This window comes from Oryctolagus cuniculus, chromosome 5, assembly GCF_964237555.1.
Source record: "Oryctolagus cuniculus chromosome 5, mOryCun1.1, whole genome shotgun sequence".
In the NCBI taxonomy this organism is placed as follows: Eukaryota; Metazoa; Chordata; class Mammalia; order Lagomorpha; family Leporidae; genus Oryctolagus; species Oryctolagus cuniculus.
In genome coordinates, this window is record NC_091436.1 from 133,443,176 (window position 1) to 133,453,863 (window position 10,688).

The following is a 10,688-nucleotide window of genomic DNA, read 5'->3' on the forward strand; positions in this document are numbered from 1 at the left end:
ATTTATGAAAGGATTCCAATTCTCTCTCTTTTTTTTTTTTTTTTAAGCCAAAGATCTAGGGAGCTGAAAGATAGACTCTGATAATCCTTGGAGCATCCTCTAAGCATTTGTAGGGCCTAAGAATCAATGTACAAGGGAAGACCAGCTCAAAGGAAAACAAAATACAGTATCCTCTTGAAAATTTGAACATAACCTGTGGCAGGCAATTCAGGTCATAGCTGAGATCAAATTTCTTGCCCAGGATCAGTGTATGTAGTTTACTCTGTATGTTAGCTGGAAGCAAAGGAAGGCTTCAAATTTTCAACAATTTCTTGCTGGGATTGAAGCATTGAAGCCTTGACTTCATTGGTACACCAATCAGCCAAATTTCTTCCCATACCATCTTCTATGTGTTTATTTAACTCACTTTCAATACACTTGGAGTAGGATGAAACTCGGAACAAATCCATCAATCAAAACAGTCGACAAAATTTCATCTGTCATTGCACAGAATAGGGTGAAATGCAGGAATTTTCTACGTTGACTCAAAGTCTTTTGGCCCCATCCCATTCCCCTACAAGCATTGATTACCATGAGATATGCAATCATATGCCTGTTTCCTTCAAACAACAAACTGCTAAGTATGATGGACCCTCTACTGCTAAAACCTAAATACCTTTGAAAAAATGTATACACAGAGAGATTTATCCACTTGTTCACTCCTCAAATGACAGGAACAGCCAGGGCTGGGCCAGGCCAAAGCTAGGAGCCTGGAGCTCCATCCAGGTCTCTAATATTTGTGCAGGGGCCCAAGTGCTTGGGCCGCCTTCTGCTGCTTTCCCAGGAACATTAGAGGCAGCTGGATCGGAATCAGAGAAGCCAGGACTTAACCTGCCTCCAACATGGGATGTTGGCATCACAGGCAGTAGCTTAATTTGCTGTGCCACAGGACGGCCCCAAACTTAAACAGCTTAAGATAAAAAAGATGGACTGCTAGTAAGCAAGCCGCTTATAAAACCACTAATGTAAATAAAAATCCTGGTTTTTTTTTTTTTTTTTTTTTTTAATGCTGGTAGTCCTCTTTTTAAAGTCTTGTGGTTTTCTTATATTAGAACAATTATATCCCCCATCCCCTGGTGGCGTCCCTACTTCTGTAAGCACAGAATGGCCCAAATGTAACTAGCCCAGTATCATGGAAGGCATCTCAAAGTACCTCAGACAGAAAAGCAAAGCATAAAAAGTTAAATAGTTGTTTCTTCCGGTTACTAGAAAAGTCAAAGTACGGATCTGGACAACCCAGAATAATTTTTGTCCTAAACACTAGTTTAAACTATCTATAAAAGAAAAGTGAAGTAATAATGTGTAGCACAGGTCATCTTCTTAAACTAGCACAGACCACATCTTGGGGCATTTGGACGTGTTCGTGTTTTTGGTGTTTCGTTTGCAGTCCTTTTTTGAAATAGTCTTTAAACTTAAAAAAGCCATGACAATATCTGCCACATTTATTAATGTGCAATGAAAAACAGCAACACTCCCAAATGTGTTAAAAACCAAATGTAAACACACCAGTTAAACAGCCAGGCCACTTTGATTTTATGCAGACCCAGAAATAAAGCTTCCCCTGCCAGCTTTTTCCACATATCTCAACTTCTTGTAAACATGTCACTGATTCGGAAGGCTGCAGCTCTGCACTGAACTTTCTAAAAACTCAGGAGGCACAAAGCTACTCATGTAAAATTATACCGTAGGAGTAGAAGTTATCTGTAGAAAACAGGATTTTTTCCAATAGTATTATGCAATCAAGATAAAACATGGAAATGAAAAGCTGCCACTGCCATTTTAATGCCATCCATAATCCAATCACATATTTAAGCCTTAATATTCTCAATTTAGAGGAACTTACACTAATGAAGCAAATGTATACTAATTATCACTTTGTGACTTTTTTCTTCTATGGAGAAAAAAGTTCAATGATTAAAAAAGAAAGTCTGAATAGCCAACTAATAAATTTACAGATTTTGAATTTCCTTCCACAAAGTAACAACGGTAGAGCCAAATGATTTTGAAATCTCCGTTGTTTTTAGAAGGCTATAAATTTCCTAGTTCCTTTCATACAGCAGCAATCCAGAACAAAAATTCTTCTTGATTTTAAAAGTCAGAAAAGGGGCAGGTATTAACTCCAGTGATGAAGATACTGGTTGAGACACCTGTGTCCCACACTGGAATTGGATATTGGGCTCTGGTACCTGAATCCAGCTTCCTGCCAATGCAGACCCTAGGAGGCAGTGGTGTTGGCTCAAGTAATTGGATTTTTGCCACCCATCTGGGAGATCTGGACTGAGTTCCCTGCTCCCAGCTGCACTGTTCTCAAGTTAGCAAACTAGTAGGAAAGAAAAAGCTACACTTAATGTCTCTGTCACATTTATTTTACTTATTTATTTATTTATTCGACAGGCAGAGTTAGACAGTGAGAGAGAGAGAGAGAGAGACAGAGAGAAAGGTCTTCCTTCTGTTGGTTCACTCCCCAAATGGCCGCCATGGCCAGTGTGCTGTGGCCGGTGCACTGTGCTGATCCGAAACCAGGAACCAGGTGCTTCCTCCTGGCCTCCCATGGGGTGCAGGGCCCAAGCACTTGGGCCATCCTCCACTGCCCTCCCAGGCCACAGCCGAGAGCCGGAGTGGAAGAGGAGATCAACTTGACGGAATCCAGCGCCCCAACCAGGTCTAGAACCCAGGGTGCCGGCGCTTCAGGCAGAGGATTAGCCAAGTGAGCCGCAGGGCCGGCCTCTGTCACATTTATTAAACAAAAGCTGTATCTCAAAGAAGGTTAAAAATAAACATCATAATATTAAAGTACAAAAGTCCCTCAATATTTGTGAGGGATTGGTTCCAGGACCCCTGCAGGCACCAAAAGCTACAGATGCTGAAGTCCCTTATCTAAAATGGTGTGGTATCTTATCACCTAAGCACATATTCCTATATGCATTATATCATCTCTAGGTTACGTATAATACCTAGTACAATGTAAATGCTATGTAAATAGCTGTTACAGTGTATTGTTTAGAGACTAAAGACCAGAAAAAAAGAGCCTGTACATATTCTTTTTTTTTTTTAGACTTTTTTTCCCAAAGATTTATTCATTTATTAGAAAGGCAGAGTTACAGAGAGAAGACCACACACACACACACACACACACACACAAATATCCTCTGGTCTGCTCTTTAAATGGCCCCAACAGCAGGGGACAGACCAGGCTGAAGCCAGGAATCCAAACTCCATCCAGCTGTCCCACATGGGTGCAGGGTCTAAGCACTTGAACCATCTTCTGCTGCCTGCCCAGATACATTAGCAGGGAGTTGGATTGGAAGTGGAGCAGCCAGGACCTGGATTGGTGCCCACATGGAATGCTGATGGCACTGGTGGCAGCTTAACCCCCTGTACCACAACACCAGCCCATAATTTTTTTTCAGAGTAGTTTCAATCCTTGGTTGGCTGACTCCACAAATGTAGAACCAATGGTATGGAAGGCCAACCTTAAATAATAATAACCATTCTGATAAGACTTTAGTGAGCCAAAGCTATTCTTAGTCAAATTTTTTCACTGAAATAACCCATCATAGTCTTGAACTACCACATTCTTATAATATGGCTTTAAGCAAACCAGGCAAAGAATACAATTTTAATTTTTTTTTATTTTTTGGAGAGGCAGAGAGTTCATTCCTCAATAACCTGCAACAGCTGGGGCTGGGTCAGTGGCCACATCCAGGAGACAGGAACACAATCCTGGGCTCCCACGTGGCAGAAGCCCAATTATTTGAATCATCACCACTGCCTCCCAGGGTCTGCATTTGCCAGAGCTGGAGTCAGGAGCCAGAGGCAGGAAGCAAATTTAGGTTACTCCAGTGTGCAATGTGGGCATCTCAACTGCTAGGCTGAACACTGTCTCACAAAATGGCTTTTTAGTATTTTATGTTAAAAGTTCTTGTGAATTTTGTGTTGTGCTTCATAAAATAATCCTTATTAAAGTTTTCAGGGAAAAAAAAGCGGACCTTCTAAAAATCTGAGCAGAACCAAAACTCCAGAAGATGCACCACTTTCATTCCAAGGCTCTGCTCTGACCTAACCCAGCTAACACCCACTAACCAGAAGCATGAGCCAAAGTTAGATGCACTCCAACGCGTTTCCAGCTGCAGTAATGAAAATACGGATTTCCCCGGCTCTTCCAGAACAGAATTCAGTCTCCCTGGGTGCAGAACTCACATTTTCATGTTTCATATGTTTGAGTAGCCGCAGCTCCCTGTAGGTCCTTTTGGCATGAATGATGGACTGAAAAGGCCTGGACAGCTTCTTCACAGCAACGCGCAACCCAGTTTTTGTGTCAAAAGCAGCACTGAGGAGGAAGAAAAGAAAAAGAAAACAAAAAACCCCACCATTAAAAGTGCTCTAAGTATCATTCTGAGGATTGACAAGGCTATTTCATTTCCAAATTTTATGGGTCCACAACAAAACACAAAAGAAGAGATAACGACCTGTAATCCCACTATCCAAAGAAACCTTCTGCTATTCTTTCTGGTGTTTCTTTTTAGTCTTTTCTTGTTTTCTTTTTTAAAGATTTATTTATTTATTTGAAAGACAGAGTTGGAGAGAGAGAGAGAGAGAGAGAGAGAGCGAGAGCGAGAGCTCTTCCATCTCCAAATGGCTGCAACAGCCAGGGCTGGACAGGCTAAAGCCAGAAGCCTGGAATTCCATCCAGGCCTCCCACGTGGGTAGCAGGAGCCCAAACACTTGGGCCATCTTCTGCTGCTTTCCCAGGTACATCATCAGGGAACTGGGTCAGAAGTGGAGCAGCCGGAACTCCAGCTGGTACTCATGTCGGACGCTGGTGTAGCAGGTGGTGGCTTAACCTGCCACGCCACAATACTGGTCCCATCCTTTTGGTCTTTTCTGTGCATCTATATCAAGATTCAGCAAAGTTTTTCCATAAAGAACTAGATAGTAATATGAGTGTTTTAGACTTTGGAGAACCCTAAGGTCTCTGTTACAACTGCTCAGCTCTTTGTTTGAAGCTAGAAAGCAGCCAGACAACAAGTTTAAGACACTAATAGAATTTACAAAATCAGGTGGCTGCCTCAACTAAATGAGACAACAGACCCATAAACAGAGCAGCAGGGCCAGCGCTGTGGAGTACTGGGTAAAGCCACTGCCTACAGCACCAGCATTCCATATGGGTGCTGGTTCAAGTCCCAGCTGCTCCACTTCCAATCCAGCTCCTTGCTAATATGCCTGGGAAAGCAGCAGAAGATGATCCAAGACCTTGGGCCCCTGCATTCAGGTGGGAGACCCAGAAGAAGCTCCTGGGTCCTGGCTTCAGATCAGGCCAGCTCTGGTAGTTAAGCCCACTTGGGGAGTGAACCAGTAGATGGAAGAGCTCTCTCTTTCTAAAATCTGCCTTTCACACACACACACACACACACACACACACAGCTGCGTTCTGTTTCCTCTGCCTAAGCTTCACTGTCACCTCGTCACCGTATACCATCAGGGTAAGGGCCTCAGAAACCAGCGGGCTTTCAGGACAGGGAGAGGGCACCAATATTCCTTGAGCACCTACAAAGGATTTGACACTTGGTAGAGGCTAAGATATGGCAAGAAACAAATCTTCAAATCCCTGCTCTTGGGGTGGGTGAGAGGGGAAGAGCAGAATAATAAAATAATTTCACATAGTGATGGATTCCATGACTAAATATAACAGAGTGATGGGATAAAACATGACAGAAAGGCAGTGGAGTTACACAGCCGGAGTTAAGAAACACCTGAGGTGAGAACAGGATGCTGAAAAAGCAGTAGCTACACAGATACAGGGAAAACAGCTTCGAGTAGAATTAGCAATGGTCACACCAACACTCGGAGTCTTTACCATACACAAGGAACTGTTTTAAGTCCTTTACGTTGATTTTTATAAACTGACTCTGGTAATCCTCTCAACGCCTCTGTGAAGCACCATCACTGCCCCACTCTCGAATGAGTGCTCTGACGTGCAGAGAGGGTCAACAGCTTGCCATGGTCACAAAGCTCAGCAGCCAGACTGGATCCAGAGCTCATGCTACAACAACTAGGTGTGGGGAGCAAACCGGACTGGACTGAGTTACTGGAATTAAGACTTATTCTATGCATCTGCTCTCCCACAATATGGCGCTGGGAGAGAAGTAAACAGCTTCCGCACAGCTGCCTCCAGTTCAGCTAATAAACTGTAGGACTTGCTCCTGATTGGAGGAGAGCAGCGTACTCGGCGTGTGGGCAGCCGAGTTGGGATTGGCGGAGGAGGACTATAAAGGAGGAGAGAGACGGCATGCACCGGGAACATCTATGGGGAACATCTAGCTGAAGGAACACCTGTGCAGCCCCCCAGAGAGCCGGCCGGCGGTGTGCCGCTCCCCTGCGGAAGTGGGGAAGGTGGCCAGGGGGAACTGCCCTTCCACGGAGGTGGAAGGGATAGTAGCCAACCCGGGAAGAACCAGCAGCAAACCCGGGGAGGGCCGAGCAGACGAAAGAACAGCGCAGGGTCCTGTGTCGTTCCTCCACGAAGAGGGGGAGCGACACTAGGCTAGGCTGTCTCCCAGAAAAGCAAGTAGGAGAAGCAGGGCATGCTGGGGTGGGGTCAGGGAGAGAAAGACAGAGGGAGAGAGAGAGGGAGACGGTGTGGGAGAGCAGAGGGAGCAAGGGAAGAGTAGAGAGGGATGAGGTCGGAATGCAGGCAGACTGGATCAGGTAGACCATGGTGAGGTGGGGAAAGATGGAAAATTTAAACTTTGTTTTTAAATATTTATTTTTTATTTATTTTAAAGGCAAAGCGACAGAGAGAGAAGGAGAGACAGATCTTTCATCAGCGGTTCACTCGGCAAAGTCACAACAGCCAACCATGGGCCAGGCTGAAGCCAGGAACCAGCAACTCTATCCAGGCCTCCAACAAGGGCGGCAAGGGTCCAAGCATTTGAGCCATCATTCTCAAAGCCATGCTTTCTCAGGCATACTAGCAGAGAGCTGAAGCAGAAGCAGAGCAGCCAGGGCCCAAACCAGTGGTCTGATATGGGATACCAGCCTTGCAGGCTGTGGCTTAAGGTACTGTAGGTATTCCTACAGCAAAAAATTCGATGTGCATATTAACCATGTTAATGAACTGCTTGGGCTGATTCCATCATGCCTTATCATCCTGTCTGTCAGGAGGCATCTAAGACTTCGCTAAACTCTCTCTCCCCACCAATCTTTGGTTACTGTTCTGTTCTTTACTTACTCGAGGAGTTCCCCTTCTTTCACTATCAAACTTTTATGCCACATTCTCACTCTCCCATTCCCACATTTGTGATAAACTCCTGTAAATCTTTAACCTCTTTCCTGAACATGCCCTCCAGCTCTTTGAGAAAACAGGCTGTACCTCTAAGACACAACTTCTCTCACTACCCTGCCATTAGAAGGGGTTCTCTCATAGCCAATGTACCTCACAGCTAGCAAGTAGGGGAGGTGTCCTCCTGCTAACCACTACCATTCCAACACTATTACTTCTCATTTGTTTTCTAAAATGCCTTGCTCACAACCCTGATAAGCTCTCCTCGTTGCTGCTCCTGCTGCTGCTGCTGCTGCTGCTGTTACCCACTGACTTGGATTTTCCATCATTCACTGAAAGTTTATTCCTATTTGAAAGTCTCTCTCCATTCCCAATAGCTGTCATCATTTTTGGCAACTTTAACTCCCAGGCAGAAGACACAGCCAACATCCTCTCTGTCTCTGGGCTCTCTAGGAAACTCCACTTCATCTGCCACCTTCACAGTCACACCCTAGCTCTCTATCCCCACCAACAAAATTATGAATGTCAGAACTCACTTTTTAAAAAACATTAATTTAGTTATTTAAATAGGGGGGAGAGAAAGAGGTAGAGAGAGGGGGAAAGAGGGGGAGAGAGAGGAGAGATCTTCCATCAGCTGATTTACTCCTCAAATGGCCACAACAGCTGTGTCTGGGCCAGGCTGAAGCTAGGAATCAGGAGCATCTGGGTGTCCCACATGGCTGCAGGGGCCCAAGCACTGGGCCATCTTCTGCTGCTTCCCCAGGCGCATGAGCAGGGAGCTGGAGCAAGAGCAGAGAAGTTGGGGCTTGAACTGGCACTCCAATATGAGCTGCTGGCAGTGGCTTAACCCACTTACTGCACCACGGCACCAGCCCCAGCACTCCCTTTCCATCACAATCCCCCTATCCCCTTTAGTTTAGTTTTCTTGCACCTTAACTACAACAAATTTGTTGACCGCCCCTCATCATCTGTTTATATCCTTTGGCCCTCTCTTGTCTTCAGGTCCTCTCCTGTTCAATGACCATACTCACTCTCTCTTTCTCTAATGTATTCACCTGATTAAAGTCTAACCTTGGGTGACTTCAACAATTTAATTCTTCAGGAGAATAAAGTATGTACAATCAGATAGAATGCTTTCATTTTTGATTTCTGAACTTAACCCCCCAAAAGCTTTAAACTGTCACTTTTTTATAGGAAGTTCATTTTCCCATTCCAAAATGATCATATGACATTTTCACTCTCAAACCTCCATCTCAGCCTCCTCCCTCAAGAGTCACCCTGACCTTCAATGAGCCAACAGAAACCATTAGAAGAGAGCTCCTTCCGCCTGCCACCAAATCTATAAACCCATCTTCTCTGTCTTTCCTCTTGCTATGACTAAGGACATATGACTCTTCTTATGAAAACCCAAGCCCTCAAGACAGGCTTTGGAGCTACCTCTCATCTTTTCAAGAATTTCGCTTCTTCATTTCCGTTCTCACCAGCATCATCAGTTTCTCCCTCCCTACTGGACCACTCTCTTCAGCTTTAAATATGCTCTAGTTATTTCCCATCCTCAAGAACAAAAAACTTCCCTTGATGGTTCCCTGTCACAAACATCTCAAAAAAAAAAATATATATATATATATATATATATACACCACAAGTTCCCAAATTGTGGTTCCCAGACTAGCCATATTAGTTTCACCTGGGGATTCATAAGAAATGCAAATTTTCAAGAACCACCCTTGAGCTACCGAATCAGAAACTCTAAAGTTGGCCCAGTAATCTCTATTTTAACCAGGCCTTCATAAAATTCTAACACACACACACACACACACACACACACACACACACAATTTCAGAACCACTATGCCCCTGCTATTTAAAGTGTGCTAAATGGACCAGAAAGGCAGAATCTCATGCCCTAAAGCAGCATCTACATTTTGACAAGGCTTGAGGGGCACAGATCTACATGACGGACTCATCTTCTCAACCCGGTTTTCTGCTCCAGTCCACTCCCATGAAACTGCTCTTCTCAAGGTCATTAATGATCTCTGTTACCAAACCCAAGGCCACCTTTCTGGTTTAGCAATTGACGTGGTTACTACTTCTGCTTTCCCTAAACACTCCCCATGCTACAGTCCACAGCGACAGTTCTGCTGGTTTTCTAGGACCTCCCTGGCCACTCCCCTGAGCACTGTGTGTTTCCTCTATTTGTGCTGTCTGCATTGACGTTCTTCAGGGCACGGTTCTGAGCCCTTGTCTTTTTTTCTCTCTTACCTTCTCCTTCTAGAGGATTTCATCTATACTTGTGGCTTTATACTAAATGCATCTGTATATTGAAAATGCACACTGGGGCCGGCCCTGTGGCTTAGCGGGTAAAGCCGCCTCCTGTGGGGCTGGCGTCCCAAGTGGGCAACAGTTTGAATCCTGGCTGCTCCTCTTCTGATCCAGCACCCAGCTAATGGCCTGGGAAAGCAGTGGAAGATGGCCCAAGTCCTTGGGTCCCGCACCCATGTGGGAGACACGGAAAACGCTCCTGGCTTCAGATCAGCTCAGCTCCGGCCATCACAGCCATTTTGGGAAGTGAACCAGCAGATGGAAGACTTCTCATTCATTCATTCTCTCTCTTCCTCTCTGTAATTCTCCCTTTCAAATAAATAAATACATTTTTAAAAATGCACAAATCTATGTCTCACTTAAATCTTTTTTTAAAAAATATTTTATTTATTTATTTGAGAGGTAGAGTTACAGAGAGAGGGAAAGACAGAGAGGAAGGTTTTTCGTGCACTGGTTCACTCCCCAAATGGCTGCAATGGCCAGAGCTGGGACAATCCAAAGCCAGGAGCAAAGAGCTTCTTGTGGGTCTCTTACCCAGGTGCAGGGGCCCAAGCACTTGGGCCATCTTCTACTTCCCAGGCCATAGTAGAGAACTGGATCAGAAGAGGAACAGCCAGGACACAAATTGGCACCCATATGGGATGCCGGTGCAGCAAGTGCAGGCTTAGCCTACTACACTACAGCATCTGCCCCTCTCACTTAAATCTTGTCTCCTTCTCTGAGTCCAACTACCTACCAAACATTTCCACATAAAAGACATGATTATTTATTTATTGGGGCCGGCACCATGGCTCACTTGGTTAATCTTCCTCCTATAGCACCGGCATCCCATATGGGCGCCGGGTTCTGGTCCCGGTTGTTCCTCTTCTGGTCTAGCTCTCTGCTGTGGCCCAGGAGGATGGCCCAAGTGCTTGAGCCTCTGTACCCACATGGGAGACCGGGGGGGGGGGAGGCACCTGGCTCCGGATTGGCACAGCGCTAGCCGTGGCGGCCATCTGGGGAGTGAACCAGAGGAGGGAAAACTTTTTTCTCTCTCTCTCACTGT

The 10,688-nt window shown here is 45.1% G+C and overlaps 1 protein-coding gene across 2 annotated transcripts in view; it reads right to left on the reverse strand.

The window, feature by feature from the left end:
- Positions 1-10,688, reverse strand: part of MAPK14 (mitogen-activated protein kinase 14) — an 82,092-nt gene that overhangs the window by 43,495 nt on the left and 27,909 nt on the right. For both annotated transcript variants that reach the window (XM_002714646.5, XM_002714645.5), the window contains exon 2: positions 4,240-4,369. In XM_002714646.5, the coding sequence (XP_002714692.1) occupies positions 4,240-4,369 (130 nt within the window). The remainder of the gene's footprint in view (positions 1-4,239; positions 4,370-10,688) is intronic.